Source organism: Myotis daubentonii, chromosome 6 (assembly GCF_963259705.1).
Source record: "Myotis daubentonii chromosome 6, mMyoDau2.1, whole genome shotgun sequence".
In the NCBI taxonomy this organism is placed as follows: domain Eukaryota; kingdom Metazoa; phylum Chordata; class Mammalia; order Chiroptera; family Vespertilionidae; genus Myotis; species Myotis daubentonii.
This window is the reverse complement of record NC_081845.1, coordinates 7,440,421-7,467,140: the sequence shown is the minus strand read 5'-3', so window position 1 is coordinate 7,467,140 and position 26,720 is coordinate 7,440,421. Positions and strand designations below refer to the sequence as shown.

Genomic DNA, 26,720 nt, shown 5'->3' with positions numbered 1-26,720 from the left:
GATTATTTTAGATGATGTTATTATCTTAGTCAGTCCAGGCTTCTATAACAAAATGTCATAAACTGAGTGGCTTAAAAGCCACAGAAAGTTATATCTCAAAGTCTGGGGACTAGACGTCTGACAAGGATGCTAGCATCATCCAATTCTGGTATGGGCTCTCTTCTGGGTTGTAGACTGCTCTCTTATCATTAACCCTCAGTGGAAAGAGAGCTGGAGAGTTTACTGGAGTTTCTTTTCTAAGGAAAACAATTTCACTCATGAAATCTCTACCTTCATGACCTAATTACCTCCCAAAGACCCCCTAATGGGGGGGGGATCTCCTAATGCCATCACATTGGAAGTTAGAATTTCAACTTGTATATTTGGGGGGGATACAAACATTCAGTCCATAGCTCTCATTTTAATATATGCTAATTATGTGTTAAATTAAAATATTATATATGTAATTACATACATAAGAGGGAGTCCACTGTGCTTTAGGTAGTGAGCAGGCCTACCCTCAGGAATCTATTTCTAGAGTATATAAAGCAGGGGAGGTAAATAAAACATATTAAATAGGAAACATGCACAGAAAAGATGACAATCACCATTCCAAAAGATCTTGTTAGATTTGAACCATGAACTGCATCTAACAAGATATACTTTTAAAATAAAAAAACCTCTACTGTTATACTGAGACAACACCCAGAGAGGTAAATAAACACACCCAAACTCAAAACAACCATAAATGTATAGGAGAGGAAAAACATGACTCATCAGGTATAAAAAGCAAGCTCCTGTGTTCAAAAACAATTGAATCTATCATTTTAAACTTCAATGCCTTGTCCAGAGTACATCTTTAATAAGTAATTGTCAAACTGAGCCAGATCATGTTTAGGGAATTTTGCCAATACTCAGTCTAAGGAGAGTCAAGAGAGCAATGTGGCTTTTAAAAGGGGGAGGGGGAAGTGGGGCCTTCCAATAACTGTATTGGTAGAAAGAGGAAGTTTATAATCTTGCTCAGCTTTTATTGGTCAGGCCGAACTTAGGGCACTGTTCTTAGCTCTGGAGCTGTACTGTAGGAGCAAATAGATAAGCCATGTGAATAGAAAAGAGGCAAAGCTATTGAAAGAACCCAAAACTACAGCGTATAAGAAACAGCCTTAGGAAGCTAATATTTAACTTGTGGAAGAAACCATTTTGTTATTTTCAAATACATGAAATGTAATAATAGTAACAGTTATCATTTATTAAACAGCTATTATTCCAGTGTGTATATCAGTTAATCCTGCTAACAGATATATGAGGTATCAATTTTTTTTTTTTTTACTGATTAAAATACTGTCACCCCGTGAGGTAAATAAACACACAGAAATGCAAATAACTAAAAAGTGACAAATCGTAGATTCACAAATGATTCGACTCCAAGGCCAGGGCTATTTATGTTGTACCCGTTTGTTGTTCACATGATGTAAGCTTAAGGCTGGTTCTGTGTGTCCTCAAAAGACTGAATAATGGCAGACAGATTTCAGCTCAATGCAAGTGAACTGATATTAGTTCATAGAGCAAAATGTGGTCAGGTATTTTATTAGTTTCTAGGAGCTCCCTGTAGACTTTTGTTGCTGAAGGCATTCCCTTTAATATAAAAGGATAAAAAAATACTGCACATTGCTAAAATACCCTATGATAAGCAGAGTTTACCTATGAGTTATCTGTTTTCAAGAGAATGATAAAAGTGATATTAGAATTAAACGTTCCTTCCAAGCTTCCTAACGCACCCCACTCTCTGCTTCCTAAGAGTGTGACTTTCTACAACCAATTGGGAGTAATTTGTAGTATTTAGTGCCAATACTTCTTGTTCAAATATATATATACATACACAAATATACACATGTGTAAAAACGAGAATAACCGCAGAATTAGTTTGAACTTTACAAAAAATAAAAACAGCCACCTTACCCCCTGATTGATTTACAAATCTATTTCTAAGATGGAAGTGTTTATGGACCTGGAAATGAGGTATCACATGTTAAAATGTATTAGTATTCCTCGACCAGGAGTGGGCCACTCCAGTTAAGATATCTGTGAGGTTCCTCCTGGAATCTCTACACAAGAAAACAGACCGAGTGAACTCAAATGCCGTTTGGTTTTTGACACGGTTCTCCTGAGAAGCACGTGTCCCTACAGGAGGTCTGGAGGTAAAATGGATAATTCCAAATGGATCTGTGAGATTTAAGCCTCGGAGGGTAAGCATTATTTTTGGTTGACTTTCCTGGATGCCACAACCAACCCCCTGATTTCTGTGACCAGCCCTGGTGCCTCTTCCCCACCGGACGTAAATCAGATGCAACTAGAGCTTCTACTCTAGGAGAAACCTAGGCACTAAGGAGGAAACGTAATGGGTTTCCTTCACAGAAGTTTATTACATGTTTCTCATTTCTTTTTCGGAGGAAGAATCACTCTGGCTTCAGGCAGGTTTGCAGGGTTGGAAATTCCCATTTGGTGATGTGAAAAGCGCAGTTACCTGTTACTGAATGTGCAGGAAGACTAGAGAAGAGGGATTTGTGTCTCCTGCACCCCAATGATTGCGATAGGCAGTAGGGATGGAAGCGGCTGGGGAGTTAAGGGCTGCTCCAGTTGTCTGAGGCCAATGTCTACAGAGAAACCAACCGGCGCTGGGAACATAGAGTGATGTCAGCCCCCTTCCTTGTGCTTTTCTGCCGTCAGAAACTCTCTGTCTGCCTCACTCTCCACGCCTTCCTTCCAACTCCCTTCTCCGTCCTGCCCCTCCTAAGAGGTGTTGCACAGAGTGCCGAGTGGGGAGAACAACTCCTTGGATCGCTTGTGCGCAAAATCCATCCCTTCTCTCCCCTCTTTCTCCTCCAGCCTCTGGATCCCGCACTGCCCTCCCTCCCCTCCCTCCAGCGGTGTGGGGCTGGGGACTAGTGCCTGTGCTCATGAGGTGGGAGAGGGCTGCAAGCAGAGGAGAACGCCAGACGCTCAGTTCTCCCCTCCTGCCTGATGCTCCTGCCTGGATTCGCCAGGGCTGGGCTCTGTAAGAAATCACAGGAGCACTGGCAGCGGCTGGAGGAAGCTGCTAAGGCGCGCGCAGCTCCTGAAAAGTGCCTGTGCTCGCGCGGTGAACCTCCCAACGTGGTCCCAGCCGGCGGTCAGCACCATGGACAGCGGCGCCGTCCCCAGGAACCCCGGCAACTGCTCTGACCCCTTCGCGCACTCTGCAAGTTGCGCCCCAGCAGCACCGAACCCGGGTTCCTGGGTCAACTTCTCCCACATGGATGGCAACCTGTCCGACCCCTGCGGTCCGAACCGCACGGCGCTGAGCGGGAGCGACAGCCTGTGCCCTCCGACCAGCAGCCCTTCCACGATCACGGCCGTCACCATCATGGCCCTCTACTCCATCGTGTGCGTGGTGGGTCTCTTCGGAAACTTCCTGGTCATGTATGTGATTGTCAGGTAAGAAAGGCGCCTGAGCTCCGAACGGAGCTCTCAGCTGCTAAGGGGGGGCACAAAGGGACACCTGAGCCCCAAGGTAGAGTGGTGGGAAGATGAGAAAAGGGAGGTAAACAGGGGAGAATGGGGGGCAACAGATGGGTGGTTGTTTGAGTGCAAAAGCCTACTTTTCTATTTCCCCCCCACTGATAAAGAAACATCCAAAATTTCAGAAACAGAGAAGTTGCTTTGGTAAAAGCTATGAAGCTCTGGCCAAAAATAAAAATAATAGCTTGGAGCGCCCTTAATCTGAGCCAAGAGGACTCTTGGGCACACTCCCACAGTTTCTTCAGGCAGAAGCTCTGGAAACAGTAATTTGTGAGTAATGGAGGAAGAATTCTAGTTTATTTCCTCTAATTGGGGGGCCAGGTCTCCTACTCAGTCCTTTCCAGAGATGAACCTTGGCAACTTCCCTGCTCATGCTGGCTTCTGTAGAGCCGGCTGTACCATGTCCCCACCCTGCCTCCCTCCTCATAGCAGCCCTCACCCCACTCCTTCCACCTGCAGCCACACTCATGGAGGAAGTTTTCCTGTGTCTCTCCACAGTGTTGCTTTGTTGTAACAAATACGACAGTTGTGTTGCCAGGTTTCAATCAGCAGCTGCGGCTCTGCTGGGGGCTGATTCAGTCAGAGCTGAACTGGGTTCAGGAAAAGTGCAGGGTACCTCTGTTTCAGGGCTTCCAAAGGGCAACCAGTTAGAAGTGACCAAAAGCAGCATGAAACTGGATTAGATACTATTACATAGGATGTTGTCATGGTTTGCTCTTCAGAGATGAAAAGTGGTTTTATCCAGGGATATTTTTTCGAAAGAGTTTGAGGTCCATTTTCTGTTTCCCAGGTGCTCCCGGCTGAGTTGGCACAGAGTGTGCCAGCTCTCAAGATTCACTGACATCGAGGTTGATTGTATTAGTGTTGATGCATGTGTTCAAATCATGCATGTTAATACTGAATGCTAAGGGATTCACTTTTGTGAAAGTAGATCACTGTTTTTACACTTTAAAATGGTTCTTGATTTAAGATTTTCTTCCTACTCAGGGTCCTATGTGTTCTATGTAATGAACATGGAATTTTCATGTTTGGCTACAATATTTGCTCCATCTACTCAGCAAATATTGCAGGTTTCAGCAGGCCTCCTTTATCACTTACCAGTTTGTTTTCCCCATTATGCTTTCATTATCTAGGTACTGCATGCTGCTTGTAATCGAGTCTTTCTACTTAGAGGGCTGGTTTCTTTAATTAATGATTATTAAAGAGTGATACTAATTTCCCTGATCTTTTGATGAGGAGTAAGTAGCGTCTCTGAGAAAACAGCACCATCTATTGAGAAGAAAGCTAACAACTGAAGGTAATGCAGGGAGACAATCAATGGAAGAATTTATTTTTGTAAACATTTGCTTTTTTAAAAGAATTTGTTTTTATAAACATTTATTTTATAAAAACTCACTTATGTAATCCAATACAAAGATTCATATCAAAGATAAACACTGCACCTCACTTTGCAGTTATGATAATACAAATCATAAAGGCCTGCCTGACGAAGGGAAAATATGTTTCTCCTTTTCCTTAGAAAATCCATGGAATCATAAGCATGTAGGATTTAACAGGGACTCTAGAGATTATCAGTGCTAGGTGAGTAAGCTGAGGCACAGAAAATATAAATGATTCTTCCAAGGACAGATTATTTATTAGTTCAATACCACTGAATGTCTCTAACCGGTATAATTTCTTTTTATTAGAGTGGCAAATCATGATTTTGGTTAATTCAACTAAAGAATGACAGAGTAGGTTTAGTTAGTAGGAATAATGTGGAAATAATAAATTTCCCTATATTTATCTCAGGAATCCTGGAGAATAAAGGATGAAGAAAAATTACCAAAGCACCTAGAAACCCTGCCATCTGAAACATTATATTTTATTCTCTTTTATTGCATCTCTTGGTACTTTCTCTCATCATTTTTCTCCCCTCTAGTTTATGCTTTTCAATAAAGAGACAGCCACTAGAGAAGCAAGTGTCTGTGAAAGAAGAAAATTGATGTTATTCCAGAGTTTAAGAGGGCCCTGGTTAGGTGAGTCTGCTTTAAAGGCATTACCTCTGACCTCTTAGTGACTTGGAAAAGGATGGTGACATTTTACCTTACTGGGAACATGATATTCTGCTTTACTTCTCTGTACTGAAAGTTCCACTAAAAGGTCACCCCCAACACCAACCTGTGGCAACTCAAGTGTTTAATCCAAGGTCAGGCAACCCTCTGAGAAGATAACTGTAAAACAGAAAAAAAGATAGTTCAGTGACCAATGAAGTGATGAAGAAAGTAACCGAGAATTGAAGAAAGTATGTCTGTTTAGCTGAGACTTGTAACTGTACTGTTTCCAGGCTGTGGAGTTTTATCTACAAAATGATCAGTTCAGCGATATTATTGTCCCTTTAAAAAGATGAGGGAAAGGGGGCCAATCATATGGTAATGGAGGGAGATTACACTGTGTGTGGTAAGCACACAATGCAATATAAAGATAATGTATTTTAGAATTACACACAAGAAACTTATATAATCTATTAACCAGTGTCATACCAATAAATTTAATAAAATTTTAAAAGATGAATATAATGCTGCATCTTTTAAAGTATTGAGATAAAATGTTCACTTCCTGCTATTATTTAAAATTCAGTAAGTATCTATATACATAAAAGCCTTAGTGACCGAACAACCAAACGACCAAACAACCGGTCGACCAGTCGCTATGATGTGCACTGACCACCAGGGGGCAGACGCTCAATGCGGGAGCTGCCCCCTGGTGGTCAGTGCGCTCCCACAGTGGGAGCTCCTCTCAGCTGACCTACGGGCACCAGATGTGGGGCTCATGACTGGCAAGCACAGCTGTGGCCATGCGAGCCTCTCCCGCCTCCCCAGCAGCGCTACCAAGCAGCAAAGGTGGCAGGCAGGCGCAGCAGGGCCGGGATGAGCAGGAGCGGCTGCCTGCCGCTTCTCACACTACTACATCCCTCAGAGAGTTTTAACTGGATGACATATAGTCCAGCTGAAGAATGCTCCAGTTTCTACAATCTCTTCAGTGAGAACTAGATCTAAATTCTAGCCAGGAACCAATACAGGATAAAATGAGTAATAAAATGTGAGTTTCTTTCTGAAGAATTCATGGGTCATCAGAGCTATTGCATAAATCCTGGCGACACACTGACACGTGGAATAAGGCCTCCCACATCTTCCATTTCAGTGACTCTCAGTCTTGGCTGCATCTTCGAATCACCCGGAAAGTGTTTTCTTTTGTTTTTGTTTGTTTGTTTGTTTCTTAATGAAAACCCTCCTCTGCCCAAGGCTAATGGAATCAGAATCTCTGGGGGTAGCCCCCGGACTTAGGGAGGTCTAAAGTCTCCCAAAGTGGTTTCAATGTGAAGCTAATATTGAGAAGCACAGATCTAGACAAACTTTCCATTTTGTGAATAAGAAAAATGAGACCCGTTTGGCAAGGAGGTTTAAGAGTTATGTCCATATGTTTACTCCTCTGAACTCCAGGAAGCAACTTATTGAATAAGTTGTAAATTAAATCATCTCTCAAGAAAGCTCAAGCTCAAGATGTTTTAAATTTTTCCTTAAATCTCGCCAATGGACTCTGCATAGTAGGCATAAGAGAGTGAACAGAGTGAGAAACCTGAAATCAGACTCAAGTTTGAATCTCTGCCCCTTTCTCATTATCATTGTCACATAACCTCCCTAAATCTTCCACTTGCACTGAAAGAATAAAGATCATATTTAATCTCATGGAATTCAGGTCCCACTTAGATAAGAGACATAGACGTGTGCAGAAAACTCTGAAAGTGCTCCACCAAGGTGAGGAGTTCTGGTATTTGCTTCTCTCCCACTGAGACTCCATCTGCCTTCTCACTGGGCTCCCACCATCAGTCACCTGGATCTCATCATTCACCTAGTGCACTACATTCACCTACATCAGCTATATTATCTGTTCTAATATTTTGAAATATAGTTTATCCTTTTGAGTCACAGTTTTGCAGAAGCAAAGCAAGGCTTTGAATGGTGTCACTGTTGTCATTCTCCATTCCAGTCCACTCCTTCCCAATGCACTGGATTCCGCCACAGTCATCTTCCTGGCAGCCATGATGATGTGAAAGCATTCTAAGGACAGATACTTACAACTTACTTGACCCCCTATTAATATGTTCTTTTTATGCTGTCCAATGAATTCAGTGAAGAAAATAGACAACCCAATTACTTTTTGGATAAAAATAGCTATTTTTGTTACTTAAATGTTTCACATTTAAATTGGTGTTATAGTCAAAACTCCAGAACAGAATCTGTCTAAATAATGACTGCATGTGATGAAACTCCTTTTTACCAAGCAGAGTCCTTTATTCGAATTAGAAGAAATAACTTGTAATGATGATGTTCTCTGAACACTAACTTTGGAAATTTAGGCATTTAAAATACCATCCCTGCCCAACCGGCATTGCTCAGTGGTTGAGCGGGGGCCTATGAACCATGAGGTCACAGTTCGATTCCTGGTCAGGGCACATGTCCAGTGTGGGGTGTGCAGGAGGCAGCCAATCAATGCCTCTCTCTCATCATTGATGTTTCTATCTCTCTCTCCCTCTCCCTTCCTCTCTGAAATTAAAACTATATATATATTTTAATACAATACCATCCCTGTGCCTAGTCCTGGGTTCTGTTATCACGGTAATACCAATCATAATAAAACCGGTTCAAAAGGTAGAGGTAGAATTAATGATGATACTGTGAGTCTGGGTGCCTGTCTATGCCTCACACTTTCATTATGGATTTTTCCAGGACTTCCCAGGCAGTGTTTGTCAACATCCTAAACCCCAGTAGTAAACTCTACTACGGCAAGGTGGAAAATCACACCCCTGAGGCTTGCAGAGCTTCTGAGAACTGAGAGCACCCCAAGTATAGAAACTGTGCAGAGTAAGGTGATCAATAGAGGCCTTTTTTGCTTCTGAGCATTTTTTTCACTGAAGGAGGGGTTCAGTGCCAGTGAAAGGTTAAGCATTTTTGTGGGGGAGTATTAAATGTTAATTGAAAAGTGCTGCCGGCAGTATAACCTGAACATCAGAACCTGACTGTGCCTGCCAAGAGAACAAGGGAAATTACTGCCAACACTATAATTTCATACTTACTCAGCCCCCATCGCCTCCGAAAAGGAAACCACATGGGCTGAATAAATTTAAATGTGAGCATGTTTCTGGTGATGTTGGTGATCCCAGGCCACTAAAATAAGAGGCCCTGTTAAAAGAAGACAACATTATTTGAGACCCTTCAAATGGTCTTTCTGATGACAAAAGGAAGCTTAATTTTACTTACTTGTAAAATAAACAAAACATGTATATGCAAGAATAAAGATAATGCCCTTAAGTTTTACACAAATTTAATTTTCATTACATTGAGTAATCTGATTTTTCATGTTTTTGAGAATAGGCAGGCTCATTTATTTATTTGCGGTGTTTGTTGAACACTAACTGTACACAAAGCTCTTTCCTAGAAGCTCCAGATACACTAGTGAGCAAAATAGGTACAGTCCTCCCTCTCTCCAAAAGTACAGTCCAGTGGGGAAGAGAATTAAACAACTTCACCAGCTGATAAATGCCAAAGACTGAGCCATAATAGCTAACCTAGTGTTCTTTAACCGCAGTATTAGACAAACATCACCCCCAAGGTTTATTACAATTACTGTAATTCATCTTCCTCTGTCACCAAGCCCAGCAAGGGGATAACTTCAGGTTTGTCTCCATCCAATTTTACAGATTTATCCATAGGTGTTAGTCTCCTAGACAAGCGAGAGGCAAAGTGAGGAGAGGGTCATGGTTAGTTTTCACAAAACAATGAAGAAGAATTCTGTTGACTGTAATTTATAAGTATTTCTCAAAGCAGATATTGTAAACATTTTACAAGTTGTAAGTATATGGTAGAGTGAAATGGTAGAGTACTAAATGAATGGGATTCAGAGGGGAAAACATCTCAAGACTCATTGCTCTGGGCATGTCTTCCTCTGTCACCGACTGGAAGGATGGCCAGCCTCCTTCTCAAGACCCTGTCCCGGAAGACAGGCCGCAGACAGCTCACGCTAGATGTGAGAACTGACACTTCTGTTCTTTAAAATCACTGTCCTTTGTGTGGAATTTAAAACATAAGTATCAGCGGAGAAATTCATGCCATCTTTTAAAAAAGGACTACCACTCTGAACAAAGTTTCCTGCCTATAAATAAGTATGTCACATTTCCACAAAAGACACTAGTACATGAGCCAGTGCCACAAAGCATATATTAATACATATAAACGAACTAATTTTTTAAAAAAAACACAGACTTATAGACACAGAAAACAAATGGTTGCCAAATGGGAGGGATTGAGGGGCTCAGTGAAAAAAATGAAGGGTTTAGGAAGTACAGATTGGTAGTTACAAAATAATCATGCGATGTAAAGTACATGATAGGGAATATTGTAATAACTTATGTATGATGTCAGGTGGGTACTAGACTTATCAGGGAATGACTTTGTAAATTACATAAAGGTCTAACCATTATGCTGTATACCTGAAACTAATAGAAAACAATATTGAATGTCAAATGTAATTAAGAAATAAAAAGTACAATAAAACACAAATGACAATTTCCACAGCAGACTATAATTATTTTCTCACCAATTTAGAAACTCAAATACAAATGAACATGCTCTTCTATGTACCCTTGCTTTAATTGCCTTTTAAAACATTTATGTTTTTTTAATCCTCACCCAAGGATATTTTTCCATTGATTTTTAGAGAGAGTGGAAGAGAAATGGAAAGACAGAGAGAAATATCCATGTGAAAGAAACACATTGATTGGTTGCCTCCTGCACGAGCCTGGACCAGGGCCCAGGCCGGAGAGGAGCCTGCAACCGAGGTACTTGCCCTTGACCAGAACCAAACCCTGGACCCTTCAGTCTGCAGGCTGACATTACCCACTGAGCCAAACCAGCTAGTGCTAAACCATATTTTACATAAAATATATATGTCCTCTACTCTGTCAAAAAACTTATTCTAACTCTAGTACAAAAAAATAGAAACTATGCTTTGGTATAGCTGAGACATTTTGTTCACACAGTTTGGGAAGTTCAATCTATTAGAAACATAATAGATTGGTCAACACTCTAGTTAAATTAGATGAAGATGTGGAACTTAACAAATCAAAATATTTGATTTGGTGAGGCTTGGCTGGCTGGGTGTCGACCTATGAACCAGAGGGTCACAGGTTTGATTCCCAGTCAGAGCACATGCCTGGGTTGTGGGCTCAGTTCCCAGTAAGGAGTGTGCAGGAGGCGGCCAGTCAATGATTCTCTCTCATCATTAATGTGTCTATCTTTCTGTCCCTCTCCCTTTCTCTCTGAATTCAATAAAAATATATTTTAAAATATTTTGGTGAGGGTAATTGGTCAAGTAAAATCATCGTAGTGCTGTACACACAGGAAGTCATACTGGGTGACTAAAGGAGCTTTGTTGGCCTCTACTATAGTCCATCCATTCAATAGAAAAATACAAGGCTTAGGTCAGGAAAAAGAAGCCCTATTTCACAAAACAAAAAATAAACAGGCAATAAAATTTGATAATTATTATCAGTAAAATGAGTAGTAAAATTTGCCAGTGAAAATGTACATAACAGAGGTTTATATTTGTCTCTGAAAAACATACACATGATAGACTCATTAGAGAAACAATGAGTCTATCTATCTGGAACATAGATAATAGGTAAGCTTATTTGAGGGCCAACCCTCTTCTAAGGCCTTCCTGCCATCATCAGATTTAAAAGCTTCAGCAACATGGACCAGCCATATGACCCCAAGAAGTAAATTTAATATTTTCACGGGCACTCTCCATCTGATGACACAACACTGTAATAATCACAACTTCCTGGCACCTAAATGCAGGTTAAATTTTCCTTTCAACATTGCCATATCACTCCTACCTTGCCATCATATCTAACATTCTGTTTTGAAACAGTTGGTTATGTTCTCTCACCAGACCTTCGGTCCCCCCAAGGCAGCGGGGACATAAATCAGTTAAGAATGGTTGCCTAGCATGGTACTTGGCAAAAATTAAAATTAAAAAAGATGTCACATAAATGTATGTTTGACTCAATATTGACCTTCAGAGGGTTTTATCCTGAAAAAAAGTATTATAAAAATAAAATATATTCTATGAAAATTAAGAACATGTCTATAAAGCTGTAGATGTTTTATTTCATAAATAAAGTCCAATATAAATTTTACCTTTAGCTAAGAGAACTGTGAAATGTATAACTTTGACCATGAAATTAGAGTATTCAACATAAAATTTTATTAGTTTGCTTCTACATGTTAAGGCTATGGTGATGTGTACTTTACTTTTTATATTCTTCAGGTTTTTAAAACTGATCTAATCAAAACACACAATAATATGAAAATTAAAATGGAGAAAGTTTCAAAAGTAATAGATAATTCTGAAAGGCAATAAAATATTGTATTAGAGGCTTTTTTATAAAAATATAAATCAAGGTCATATTTGTAGTTTTCCTATTAAAAATACAGTTATAGACATTAATTTACAACTAAAAATATTGTTAGTGCCAAATGAATTTGGTCCAAATTGGAGGACAATTCTAATTGATTTAATAACCCTTATTGGACCATGAGACTGAAATTTTAGATTTTAAAAACTAATGGGACTTATTTGCTTTGCCACATTACTGCTGTATTCATGAATCATATTTTCTTCTAACAAATGCTATTGAATTCTCCACAGGGGAAGGAAAATGCCTTCCAAAAATCTCCCTGCCTAAAATTACTTAGAAAAAAACCTCAAGAAACTACTCTCTGTTTCCTAGGAAAATCCCTGTTCAGTGTGGCAGTCACATGATAAAGATTTGTCTACTCCTGAGATGGAAAACAGTCACCATAATGTACAATTTTATATGAGCCAAGATCTATAGACGCTAACTGCGTAACTTTTATTTTCCTTCAATTGGTCCCAAAGTTTTGGAGCAGCTACAGTTGCAGGAATTCATTGAATACCAAAATATAGGGTGTCCCCCCAAAATGTATACACATATTTTCAATAATTATAAAGGCAGTGTTTGTTAAAATGCATTTCATTCTCAAAATTGAGCTATCAGCTGTTAACGTGTGAATACATTTTGGGGACACCCGGTATTTACTAGTAGATATCAGAATGTGCTATCACACATGAAAAGGAATGAACAGGGATAGCTCAGCCACAGTTTTGACAAATCAACTTTGAAATTAAGTCTTCATGGATGTTAATTAAAAACCTCTGTTGCAAAATTTAAAAGCAATGCTAGCCCTAGCCAGTTTGGCTCAGTGGATAGAGCATTGGCCTGCAGACTAAAGGGTCCCAGGTTTAATTCTAGTCAAGGGCACATGCCTGGGTTGCAGTCTCAATTCCAAGCAGGGGGTGTGCAGGAGGCAGCCAACCAATGATTCTCTCTCATCATTGATGTTTCTATCTCTCCCTCTCAAATAAATAAAAATATATTCTTTAAAAAAAAGCAATGATAACATTTTTATTTCAGCTTCTTACACAGTATCCTGATATATAATTCTCTCCAATATGCTGTGCTATTATTAAGCATTGCTAATGGTTATATCTACAACACACACACACACACACACACACACACACACACACTTCCACACAAAACTACTCCCCCCAAAATTTAAATTATCTAGGTATTTTACTTGCATAGTAACAAACACACAGATATTTAAATTTACGATGTTAAACATTTTTGTCCTTGACAATTGTCCTAACCCTCAGTTCTCTTTAATATTAAAACATAACCACAATTGTTGAAGCTACTAATAGGATTTTTGCAAGCATCAATTTACAAAAATATATGTAGAAATGTTTACTGTGCTTTATAAAGTTACTAGAGCCCCAGTGCATGAAATTAATGCATGGGTAGGGTCCCTAGGCCTGGCCGATGATCAGGGCCGATCAGGGCCTTCTGGCTGCTGGCCGGGGCCTCCCTTCGTTCTGCGCAACCCCCTGGTGGTCAGCGCACATCATAGCGAGCAATCAAACTCCCGGTCTTCTGGTTGAACTCCCGAGGGGACACTTTGCATATTGGCCTTTTATATACATAGATATAATTTATCATATAGATTATATGATACATATTATTACAGTGCAATGTCATAGTGGAGAACATATACTGTAACAAACAGATAGGGATTTAAATTATGCCTCTGCCACTGTGATTTTGAGCAAGTTATTTAACCCCCATGAAACTCAGTCTATTCACGTACAAAAGGAGTAATAATATGCAATTCATAAATCTGTAATGAAGATTAAGTCATAAAACCCAAGTGAAGTGTTTACAGTAATGCTTGGAGGAAAGTAAAGATTCAGTAGAGGTTGGCTAGGGTTATCACACTCCAAAAATAGCATCTGTCACCATCATCATTTAATTTGTTCTAATGGTAATTTTTAGGGGTAATATAATCACCTCTTTACAATTGTGGAAATTAAAGTTCAGCCACTTGGTCATGGTCACAAAACCTTGCTTAGACCTATGTGTTTTAATTCCAAGCCCAATGTGTTTCCTACTTGCCCATGCAAGAGTATTTTACTCCTAACTTGATTAAGAACCCAAATCAGGGGGAAATGAACAAAATCAAGGTAGCCTAGTTATTCACTGATCGTAGATTCATAGCACTTTGATGGGATTGGTCCTGCTCTTAAGATCAAGTAAACAGTTGGTATGACTCAAGAATCACCAGGAATGTTTCTACCTTAAAAGGTGGGATTCTTATTTCTTAATCTCTTAACACTTAAATGTTTAAATGCAAACATTTTATAGAAGATACAGGAAATAAGCACTGTAAATAGAAACCACTTGATTACAATTAGCAAGTAGGTTTCTGCTTTAATGACTGCTAGATCTAAAGACCACAATCAATAACTAATTGAAGGAATGGAATGCAGAATAGGTAGAGAGTTAACTTTGGGCTATGGTCAGCAAACTGCGGCTCGTGAGCCACATGTGGCTCTTTGGCCCCTTGAGTGTGGCTCTTCCTAAGCCTTAGGAGTACCCTAATTAAGTTAATAACAATGTACCTACCTATATAGTTTAAGTTTAAAAAATTTGGCTCTCAAAAGAAATTTCAATCATTGTACTGTTGATATTTGGCTCTGTTGACTAATGAGTTTGCCGACCACTGACCTAGGACATGGTGAGGATCCAACTGCAGCTGCAGTGCATGGTCATGAGCTCTGAAAAAGAAGAGCAGCCCCATAAAAAGTAAGATGATATCCAATCCGAGCTTTCATCTGGAATGGGTTCTATCTGCTAGACAATGGGTGAGTATGTTTGCCAAGACTCCTGTGGTGCAGGCAGCTGTTGTAGCTACTGTGCTCTCCAAGTGGCTTGTACCCATCTGTGGACATCACCGGAAAATTCCCACTGCTTCCTTCCAATTGCTAATTGCTGCTGGCCTGCTGCTGGAACAACCTCAGGATCCAAGGACACTCTGCTACCCATGCTCACCAGCCAAAATCCACCAGGAATAGACTTGGAGCTCAAACTACTAGGCTTATTAAGCTTGCTTCAGGAGGGGAGAGGGGACACCACCGGGATTTTAGTTTATGTTTGGTGATTAAGGAGAAATTCAAGGAAGCAGAGATTTGTCTGGATAGGGTATTACTCAAAGCAAGAGCCATTTGACACATGGGCACCAATAATTTCTTATCTAGAGGCTGAATTAGCAGAGTAAGGCTAGAGTCATCCTATATAACAAAAGTCTAATATGCTAAGTGTCCAATCATCTGGTCAGCCATTCAACCAATCAAAGTGTAATATGCTAATGAAATGCTAAGGCTGCTCAACTCTTTGCTATGATGTGCACTGACCACCAGGGGGCAGACAGTCGACCGGTTGACCAGTTGCTATGACATGCACTGACCACCAGGGGGCAGATGCTCTTACCGGTAGGTTAGCTTGCTGCTGGGGTCAGGCTGATTGGGACTGAGCGAGATGGGCCAGACATGTCCTGGAGCCCTCCCGCAGTCTCTCCCCAGCTGGCCAACCTCCCATGTCCCTCCCTGGCCCCGATCATTCACCCATGGGGTCCCTCGGCCTGTCCTATGCCCTTTCACAATCCGGGCTGAGGGGCCTCCCTCCCACCCCCCGAGGCACGAATTTCATGCACCAGGCTTCTAAATCATTGAATAAGAAGCAGTGGACACCTCATGTTAACCGGGAGAGGGAGAGGCTGGGCATTTCTGTGGTTCAGGTGATTTGGTTTTACCTCTGGTCAGGTCTGGTTATAGAGACATCTTTTGGCTTCTTGCATGACAGTCATGGAAAGTCCTCATCTGAAGTTGATACTCTAAAGAATTATGTTCCATAAATGAATACCTCAGCCTGGCTGTTAGCAACTAAACTGGCTCCCCAAAAGCTCTCAGGAGCTTTTTTCTTTCTCACCATTACGCAACCTCACTACTATTATAGTACATGCCATCCTCTCTTCTCCTCTGCCAATGGAGGGAGACAATAATGGGAATCAATGTGGGGAGTAGTAAGGTGACATGAGACAGGAAAGCAGAAAGCATTTCTGTGAGATTAACAGGAATGTCTTATTTGAAGAGACATCTAGTTGCAGGCCTAGGGTCAGGAGGACTCATCATGTCGCTCAGCCAAGCAGGCAGCAGAGCACAGACTGATCATGGTCTCTATACTCCAGAAGCTTACAGACTAAAAGACAAAATGTGATTTCCATATAATTGTCACATTTATTACACAAGACTAAGATTTCGTGTGCAAGCATGCTAAAGGTTGAAAGTTATTCTCAAGTTCATTAAGAGCACCAGATATGCTTTTATACAATACTCAAATTAAAACCTTGTTTAAAGGTATTCCTATGCAATGTATCATTTTCAGGATGGCTGACTGAGAACAAACTCTAGAACAACTTTTAGAAATTATTTTTTAAAAGAAAACAAATTAAAGCAATAGATCAATGAAAAGCCATACACAAATTTATGAAAATGATGGGGAAATTCTTGGTAGGCAGCCTGAATGTTTAAAGGATCCTATGAAATGTCACTCCTTCTTCCCCTTCTGATGTTCGGACAAATTGAGAGAGAAGATGAAATGAATCAGCAGATAGAAAAAAAAAATACATCATCTTTATTGTTGGCAAATACTTTGCTGGTGGCTGTGACTTAGCTGTGCAGTTATAATAGCTTCCTAATTCTAATCCCAGAATGAATACACAAACACATCTAGTCACAGACCTGGACCACAGCTAACCTCCTAATATGGGGACCAGTCCCTTTAAAACTTACTACCTGGAATAGTTGGCTACAACATGTGTTTCCTTTGGGCAGCTGAACCTTAGGAAGAGACTGTGGAAGGGACAGAACGGTGTATATCCTATTCTTCAACCTTAACATATAAACATAAAAGCCATTCCTTCTCCTTTTGAAAGAAGTGAATGATGCAACAGAGGCAGGTCAAGAGTGTTAGGGTCATTGATGACTTCATTCATGAAATATGAGTTCATAAGGAGGGTTTTCCACAACGGAGTGGATTTCCACAGTAGTGGTAGCCTTGTCAGTTGCCGCTGGTGTGTTTTCCAGTCTACAGGTGACACAGAAAGGCGACACAATGTCCATTTAAAAACTGGTGCAGTGCAGTGCAGTGCTTGGGGCAGAGAAACTGGCTGTACCTAGGAGACCAGCAATGCTCTGGAGGATTAAAAGGCAGCCACCAGGGCACGGTGTCTCCCTCAAGCCTATGCCGTCCTCGTCCTCTGCTCTTACTGGAAACTGTATGGTGCAGTCTAATTGCAGCTCCCGTCCCGGTCAACCCACACAGCAGAAACAGCGAGCAATCTACCAAGGCATCTTCACTTCAAGGGTCAACTCAAAATCAATATAATCGGATTGTGAATGAATGACTATACCATGAAAGACATTGGGGAAGGACACAACAAACAAAAGAATTTAAAGAAACAGAATTAAATAGCAATCATACAAGGACTTTAAAATAGCATATTTAACATCTTCAGGGGATGAAAGAAATTATTTCATGAAACGAGATGCAAATAGAACATAATAAGAGATGGTTATTAACTAGCAAAGCATTGTAGCTAATGACCCACAAATAACCTGGGCTTGAATCCTGGCTCCAACAATTGTTACTGATTATTTTGCTGTCACTGATCGTGGTGATATGTATGAGAAAGGAAAAACACACTTTGGGAAGCATTGCATTTGAGAAGCCAATAGCAGGCGCAGATGTTCAAAAGAAAGTTGGAAAGGCAGTCAAAAAAACTGAAGAGATGGACTGTGCATCCTAGAGTTGATAGTATTAATCTATGGATTATTAGAGAGTAAAAAAAAAAAAAGGAACAAACTCAACGCTCCTCTAAAAAAATGTAATTCTGCTACAACATTGGATTTTTATTTTTTAAGTCTCAGGATTTCCAATGGCCCCGGCATGGGCATCTTTGAAAAGAATATGAAAAAGCTTCGCATGCTTACCTTGTTTTAGCTAACACCGCGCCGAGTGTTTCTGGGACAAACTACAACATTTTCAGAAATGCACTCCCAAAATGACACATGGCCCAGCATACAGCATAGAGGCACATTTTTAGTTTTAGATGGAATCTAGAAAAACGGGAGAAAATCTCAAATGTTTGCACAGCTTTCTGTCCCTCAGGTTCTCCAGCCATGATGCAAGGTAGTCACGCAATGTGGTCTTCAAAGATCCTTCATGATCCTACTCCTCATCGTTCATGACCTTCTATGACCAAAGTTCTTTTTTAATTTAACAACCAGTTGACAAGGCCAAAAGGAATATTCCCTGTTCACTTTTACTTCAAAAGCTTAAGATTTCCCTTGTTAAAGTGTGTTTCATTATACCACAAAAAACATAAGGTCACCCAAACCCTTCCTCCTACATTTAATTCTACTCAACAAGCATTTACTGTATTCATCTCGCGCTGGGCTCTGTGCCAAATGGATAATCCAATTCTATCTTTATTTCATTTAACTTTTATGTTCATGCTGTCTTTTATATTTTACTTATATTGAATGATTATATATACAATATCATCACCAAAAATATAGATAAAGCTTTATATTTATTGTACTAGGTACAATAGATAATAATTTTACTGACTATGCCCTCTAAAATATTTGTAATCTACAACATACGCTCAGGTTTCTTCAAAAAACAATTTTCTAATATTAATATTGGTAAAATTATTTTATCCTATTTTGAAGTCATTTTCATTGTTCTTTCAATATGTAAGAAATACCTAGGGATATAACATTATTCGACGTTATGTACACATGATTTTTTTCACATACACGACTACTAGATTTTAAAATAGAAGAAATTTCATTTTCTTTTAGAACTCTCAAATTTGAAAGCAAATAATTTCCAAGCTCTGGAAACTAAGTATTTATAAGAAATACAGAACATCTTTATCTATGAACCCAAATGTACTATCTCCTGAGACAGGTGTTCTGATGCTGTTTTTGAAGTCATTTGGTCTAAAGAGATGAATAATCTACATATCTGCAAACAAAGATCTAAAGTCACGAATAAGACTATTCCAGCCTACTATAATGGTTTATATACATCAAAGGATTTAGCCTAGTAATATATGTCTATGTGACATAAATATTAGTTATATCAGAATGCAGGAATCAAGAAAGCAAAACATGATTTTGATATAAACTTCTGATCAAAGAAATGCTATTCATGTCCTAAAGTAGAATGAGCAGAAATCAAATAAAGCAGGAAATAAGTACTTCCTAAAAGTATAAGTTAAAGATGATTAAGCAAAGTCTCTTAGCCATAATGGAAGCATCTCTCCTTTCATTTCTAGAGAAGTGGCACATGGATGGACATAAGGACATGTTCTCACACCATGCTCCACAATTTTAACTATAAAAATCTGAATTTTATATATATTTAGAATTAAAATGAATTATTATCCAGTGTCTGGATACTTGACTGAGAGCTACCTGTGCCTGGCCCATTAAATAAATCAGTATGATACCTATTATCATAACCATTTTATAGGTAAGAAAACTGATAGGTAGAGAAATTATATATTTAGCCTATAGGCACATGGCTATAAATAGCCAATCTAATATTAGAAAACAGTCCGGCTAGCATGTCTCAGTGGTTGAGCATTGACCTACAAACCAATAGGTCATGGTTCAATTCCTGATCATGGCACATGCCCAGGTTGATTCTCCCTCATCACTGATGTTTCTCTCTCTCTCTCTCTCCCCCCCCTCCAAGAAAACAGTTCTTCCATAATGAATCTCAAATGCTTTCCACTAATCCTTGCAGGTTTGTTTTTTTAATTATTGGAAGTGTACCAGTATTTCACATTGCTGCCTGTTTCTGACTCAGCCTCTGTTCTTCCTTCATTTTCTAGATACACCAAAATGAAGACGGCCACCAACATCTACATCTTTAACCTTGCTCTGGCCGATGCCTTGGCGACCAGTACCCTGCCATTCCAGAGTGTCAATTACCTCATGGGAACATGGCCATTTGGAACCGTCCTCTGCAAGATCGTGATCTCCATAGACTACTATAACATGTTCACCAGCATATTCACGCTCTGTACCATGAGCGTGGACCGCTACATCGCCGTCTGCCATCCGGTCAAGGCCCTGGATTTCCGTACTCCCCGCAACGCCAAAATCATCAACGTCTGCAACTGGGTCCTGTCCTCAGCCATCGGCCTGCCTGTGATGTTCATGGCGACAACAAAGTACAGGCATGGTGAGTGATGTTGCAGGCCTGAGGGATGGAGAGTGTATTGAACCAAATGTTGGTGAAGTCATAAGCCAACTAGAATTTTTTGGAGTGTTCCAATGTCTTAGTCAAACTGTGATTTTAATAAAATTGTTTTCTAGAAAAATGCCTTTGAATGATTTTCGAAATGGGAATTTTCCCTGTGATTTTAAGCCCACTAAACATTTCAAAGAGAATATAATCTATTGGTTCTGGATGTCTCTGCATTTCATCAAAATGATGAGAAAATAAAAATACAGTTCTTCCAAGAGTAATTAGAATTAGAACTGAAACCCAAAGCAAGCGGAGGCTTGTTTGATAATTTCAAGTGGCTGCTCCATAAAAAAAATGTATCTTTCTAGACCTCATGTCAGAATGATAAACCACCCATCAAAAAGTGGAGTGAAAACATCCATTAGCTGGAATGTCCTATAGACTTCGGACAGTGATTATGTTTTGTATATCAACATAGACCCCAACAGGGGTCCTCAAACTACGGCCCGCGGGCCACATGCAAATACAAATATTGTATTTGTTCCCGTTTTGTTTTTTTACTTCAAAATAAGATATGTGCAGTGTGCGTAGGAATTTGTTCATAGTTTTTTTAAAAACTATAGTCCGGCCCTCCAATGGTCTGAGGGACAGTGAACTGGCCCCCTGTTTAAAAAGTTTGAGGACCCCTGCCATAGAGGATATAGCTCATGGCGGGAAGTCCATAATTGTTGGCTGAATGAAAACTTAATGTGACCAAAGTGGACAGCAAAATGAGATCTTTATAAATCAATCAATCAATCAATCAAACAAACCATTTCTAAAAATCAACAGAGAGCTGAGTTTCTCCCACTATTTCTTTAAATACTTCTTTACTAGCATGTATACTAATAGCCTTAAGTTAGCTAAGGTCAAGCTTAAAAATTAGTAAGCAAGATGGCAATGTTAATACCTAATGTCATAATTAAATGGTGCTTCTAATTCTTCCTTGTAATTTTTTTTTTCACCTAGGTTCCGTAGATTGCACACTAACATTCTCTCACCCAGCCTGGTACTGGGAAAACCTGCTGAAAATCTGTGTTTTCATCTTCGCCTTCATCATGCCTGTCCTCATCATTACGGTGTGCTACGGACTAATGATCTTACGCCTCAAGAGTGTCCGTATGCTCTCTGGCTCCAAAGAAAAGGACAGGAATCTTCGGAGAATCACCAGGATGGTGCTGGTGGTCGTAGCTGTGTTCATCGTCTGCTGGACCCCCATTCACATTTACGTCATCATTAAAGCCTTGATCACAATCCCAGAAACTACTTTTCAGACTGTTTCCTGGCACTTCTGCATTGCTCTAGGTTACACAAACAGCTGCCTGAACCCAGTCCTTTACGCATTTCTGGACGAAAACTTCAAACGATGCTTCAGAGAGTTCTGTATCCCAACTTCCTCCACCATTGAGCAGCAGAACTCCACTCGAATTCGTCAGAACACTAGAGACCACCCCTCCACGGCCAACACAGTGGATAGGACTAACCATCAGGTACGCAGCTTCTAGACTTGGGTACACTTACTGGGGATGATACGAAATGATAGAGCTTTGTACCAATCCAAGATTCAGCCCATTAGAAAGAGACCAGTAACAAGGAGATTGGGGTTCAGCATGAACATAGAGGGAGGAGGGGAGCAAACTTTGACCACTGTATTGGAGGGGCGCTTCATTTATCAGCCGAACTCTATATATTTGCATTTTTCCTTTATATTAGAGACCTGACAACTAGAAACCTGTAAAGCCTCTAAAAATCATTATCTCCACAGCCTTGTCTTCTTTTCAAAATGAACGACTCTTAGCATATTGTGGAAGTGACCCTGATCTAGAATTCTCCTCATTTCCCCCCAGCAATGTCATGTATTTTATGCATATCGCTCCAACATCCCTGTCACTTCTCCAAAGCCAGGCCTGCTCTGGTTCTGTGGTAAAAGAGAAAGGTCAGCACTTCGCTGACTCTGGTGACAGGTACAAGATGTTCCCAGCAAATCAGTGTCACCGCAAAGGAGGAAAGAAAGAACAAAATGGGGAAGGATGATTTGCTGGAAGATGTATTCCTACGTGCAGAAGAGTATAGATGATGGCCTGCGTGAAAGATTCAAGGTTTATACACAATCTTAGAATTAAATGAGGAATCAAAAAGGAGGAAAGAGAAAAACCCATCTCTAAGTTAAATATTGGCTTAGGAAGCCACTGGTTTGCAAAATTTGGAGTCTGGCCTTTAAAGTAAATCAAGCATATCAAGTCACTATTGCGGTTAATTAAATAAATTTTCAAATAATGGTGCCAGCACCCAAAATGTACAGCTTGTGTAATTTTTATAACCCAGAAATCAAATTCAAACTTCCTGTAGAGTAAATTCTTGAGTCAGAAGCTTAGATAAAGTTCTTAGGGCAAGGGGTGGGCCTATGGGGAAAGATGGTTCCATAACAAGGACTAGAAAGAGAATAGCAGGAGAGGAAGGGGGAGTTAGCTGCCTCCTCTCCACTGTCTCCGCACCACGCCCACCTCACTGTCCCCACTGGGGCCACCCAGCCAAACCCAGACTCACCCTTTCTAATTGACCACGGGATGATGCAATCCAGTGGCCCAGAGGGGTCATTAATCCTCATGCCCCTGCTATTAAATAATGCTGAAAGGAACACAGGAACTGGAACCCCCAGAGAGGATGAGATAATGATGACAGACTCACTTCCAACCAAAGGAAAATTAACGTATTATGTCTCACTTCTGAATCCATCTCAGAAATAAAAGCCAGAAAGAAATGGTTTCCTACCCTGCATCTTTTCTCTTATTTTTTTTCCACATTAAGACCTTCAAACCTGCCTCCTTTCCTAAGCAGCTCTCCTTCTGGGCAGCTATCAAAAGCTTGCAAGTAACTTAAAGAGGGCAGGGATATAAATAGATTTTCTTCAGCCTGGGGATAACATATTAAAGAATACAATTTAAAAGTCTCAGTTCTAAAGTTGAAATATGTTCCATTGAAGCAAAATACTTCCATTGGAGACCAAGATGGCCATTATAAAACTCTGGTTCTCTCTCCTTGAGTGCCCACCCACACCTTCCCTCTGCTTTCTGGCACTTTAGGGTGTGTCTGGCAGTAGTGTACCCTGGGCCTCTGCCCCACTGCCTGGGCCTCTTGTCACATCTGATCCTCCCAGTATCCTCCACTCACCCTGCTCTCCCGGCAATTCAGCCCCCAGCCGCCTGCTGGAGCGTTTCCCCTGACTTCAGCATGACTGTCCTTCAGTGGCCCTGGGCAGTGCCCTTGACTCCCTTCCAAACCCAGTGTTTTCACATCAGTGTGGTTCTTGCATAGCCAGAGAGAGGAGAAAGGAAGCTAATTGGGGAAGCTCTGTTCTAAGTAACTAAAAGGTTTGCTTTAAAAATGCATCCAATTAGCACTTATCTCCATTGCTGCCTCCATGAAACAGCATCAGTGTCAGATCACAGCAGAAACACATTAGCCCTGGAATTGGCTGCTTTCCCAAAATGCCCAGCTGGGAGAGCCGGACAAAGAGCGAGCGGCTGCCAGGAAAAGAGGAAAAGACACTCTGACATATTTGAAAATTAAGATAAATCAAAGATCCTTTTGCTAACCGCCACTAATGTGATCATTAGAATCAAGGCAGTTACACAGACATCTGGAAGGATACATCAGCCTTTGGTGAGAGTTTCAATAATACATCAAAATAATAAAATTATTTGAAGGAGAAATCAGAGACTTTACGGCTGTGTCTGTAGGACCTAGTGGATTTGTTGTTCAAATTCAGAATGTGACAAACAGGTTGTTGCGTGTGGGGGTTTTTTGTGTGTTTTTTTAAACATCCTGAGCCATTATGCTAGGAAACAAAGCGAACTGGATTAACTGGATTTGCATTAACTTTTTAACTGCTTGTTTGAAGTTTGTATTGTTGTAGATGTTTGTGTCTGCTTGTGTATTTGTGTTTTCTCCAAGAAATATACGGTATATGTCACATCTCAAGCACATTAGCCAACTTCATATTCTGCAGATCAGAGGGCCAATATCAAACCTTCCCAGGGTGTCTGTATTCTGACAACTGTACACTGAGACCATGCCCATACAGCGCAAAGTGAAGCGGAGAGTTGGCAGTTATCAAGGTAATTGGATAAGCCATATGAGAAAATTCTGGACCCAAAATAAACTCTGAATCATACTTACATGGTGAAGAGCTGTCAGTCAGCTTTGGCTGCATAACAAGTCTTTTTTAAAATTCGGTAGCTTAAAGGGACCATTTTTTTTTAGTTTGAGAGTCTATAGATCAGTAATTTGGGCTGCAGTGGTCTGGACAGTTCTTCTAGATCAGTTGTCAACTAGCGGATCGAGGATGCCCACAGGAAGAATGGCTAGCTCCACATGGACCTTCCTCTGCCCGCAGCTTAGCCCAGGCTTGTTCGCACGGTGGGCACAGGTTTGAGATTCAAGGGGTGGCAAACAGACTCTGCCTATGGATGGTAGATGCTGCTGTCACATTGCAAAGGGGTGTGGATATAGGGAGAGAAGTAACTGTGGTCACTATCGCTAACCATCTACAGGAGGCACATGTTGCATGGGACACGCCATCACTTCTCGGGGGCATGAACCACATCTGCCTTCTTGGGCCTCCAGTATCTACCAAGCACACTGTCTGGCACATTACAATTTCGTCCAAAAATATCTGTGGACTGAATGAATAATCAGAGGGCTCATGATATTCAGGAGATATGAGGGGCGGTGGGAATGGCCTCTTTCATGTTCAACTGATTGACAACCTAAATGACTATGTAACACACTGATATTATCTCAGGCTCATCCTTCAGAACCTAAAAAATACTCACAGGAGGGGGCCTTCATTTTCTCTTAGCTGATCCTCTGATCAGAAGTTATACTGTTCAAACACATGCGTATTTACACTTGTGCTGTGTCAATTTTATTTTTTAACAAGTGCTGTTGATGAGGAGGCCAAGAACTGGATTCAGTGCCCAAAGAGATCTTGCCTTGGCTAAGCATTAAAAAAATGGTCTCATGTTATTTCGTGTATTTCAAGGCTCAGTCACAGCTTCAGCTGTAGCATTCCACGCCTGTTCAACTTATCATCTTCATAGCTACTAGGTTTTTGTTAAGTAGACTCACACTTAGGCATTCATTTTCCATGCTCTTCATGCAATTTGATTTCTCTGTGCATACTTCTTCAAGTCATTTTATTTCAAGTTTCTCTTTTAGAGCAAATTATCTCTATCCTAAAATATTAAGAAAGAAGTAAGGCTAATAAAGGTGAAGATAATTGTTGGAGAACTAGGAGGCTCTGGATGAGCTCAAATCTCCTGGTAATCTTAAAACAGTAAGAGAACTTTTAAATGATACATAATTAATGAAACACAAATGATAACTTCAGAAGCAAAAAATGGGAGGAGCCTAAAAATCTAGGGGAAAGAGAGTCCTAATTTTAATGGGAACTTTGTGGCAACTGAAAACCACTTTGCATTTATTGTTTTTAGAGCCTAGATCACATTATTAAAATATATTTTGAGAGCACTTAGAAAGGAAGCAGTAATGTCTAGAAAGCAACTAAGCTTTCTAAGAATTAGTTATAACAAAACTAATTTTATCTTCTTAGAGGATCGCAGGACAGGGAAGTCAAGAGATTTGGCAAGCTCTTGTTAATTTCTGTAATTCTATGCTATGTTGAATTATGATCTGGTTATATGGTACAGTGACATAGATTTATAAACTTTGATTGCCATCTTAACCATTCAATCAATGGAGGAATGCTGAATATAATAGGATAATGAACCAAACTTAAGTTATAAAAGTTACCAGAGAAAAAATTCAATCCATAAATCCAACTCTCCTATATAATAAAAGGGTAATATGCAAATTGACCGAACGGTGGAGCAGCCAGTCGCTATGATGTACACTGACCACCAGGGGGCAGATGCTCAAAGTAGAAGATGCCCCCTGGTGGTCAGTGCACTCCCACAGGGGAGCATTACTTAGCCACAAGTTGGGTTGACGGCTGATGAGTGCAGCAGCAGTGGCGGGAGCCTCTCCCGCCTCTGCAGCAGCACTAAGGCTATCCCGGACTGCTAAAAGACACAGGCCGGACTGAGGGACCCGCTCCCCCGACTCCCCCAGGGCACGAATGTCATGCACCTGGCCTCTAGTAGAAATATAAAATATGAATGACTGCAGATATGGACAAAAAAGCCCTAGAGATTTTTAAAAATACACATATATATTATTTTTTATTATTTTCAGAGAGGAAAGGAGAGAGAGAGACAGAAACATCAATGGTGAGAGAGAATCATTGATCAGCTGCCTCCTGCACACCCCCTACTGGGGATCCTGCCGAAACCTG

General features: G+C 40.4%; 1 protein-coding gene across 1 annotated transcript in view; it reads left to right on the top strand.

Moving 5' to 3' along the window:
* The window catches only part of OPRM1 (opioid receptor mu 1), a 29,756-nt gene extending 6,167 nt beyond the window's left edge, over positions 1 to 23,589 (top strand). Inside the window, 9 exon segments of the mRNA XM_059699735.1 lie at positions 2,788 to 2,824; positions 2,826 to 2,897; positions 2,899 to 2,915; positions 3,018 to 3,096; positions 3,098 to 3,453; positions 19,968 to 20,320; positions 21,335 to 21,859; positions 22,330 to 22,412; positions 23,449 to 23,589. Of these exon segments, the coding sequence (XP_059555718.1) occupies positions 2,788 to 2,824; positions 2,826 to 2,897; positions 2,899 to 2,915; positions 3,018 to 3,096; positions 3,098 to 3,453; positions 19,968 to 20,320; positions 21,335 to 21,859; positions 22,330 to 22,412; positions 23,449 to 23,589 (1,663 nt within the window).
* Positions 23,590 to 26,720: the final 3,131 nt, after the last annotated feature.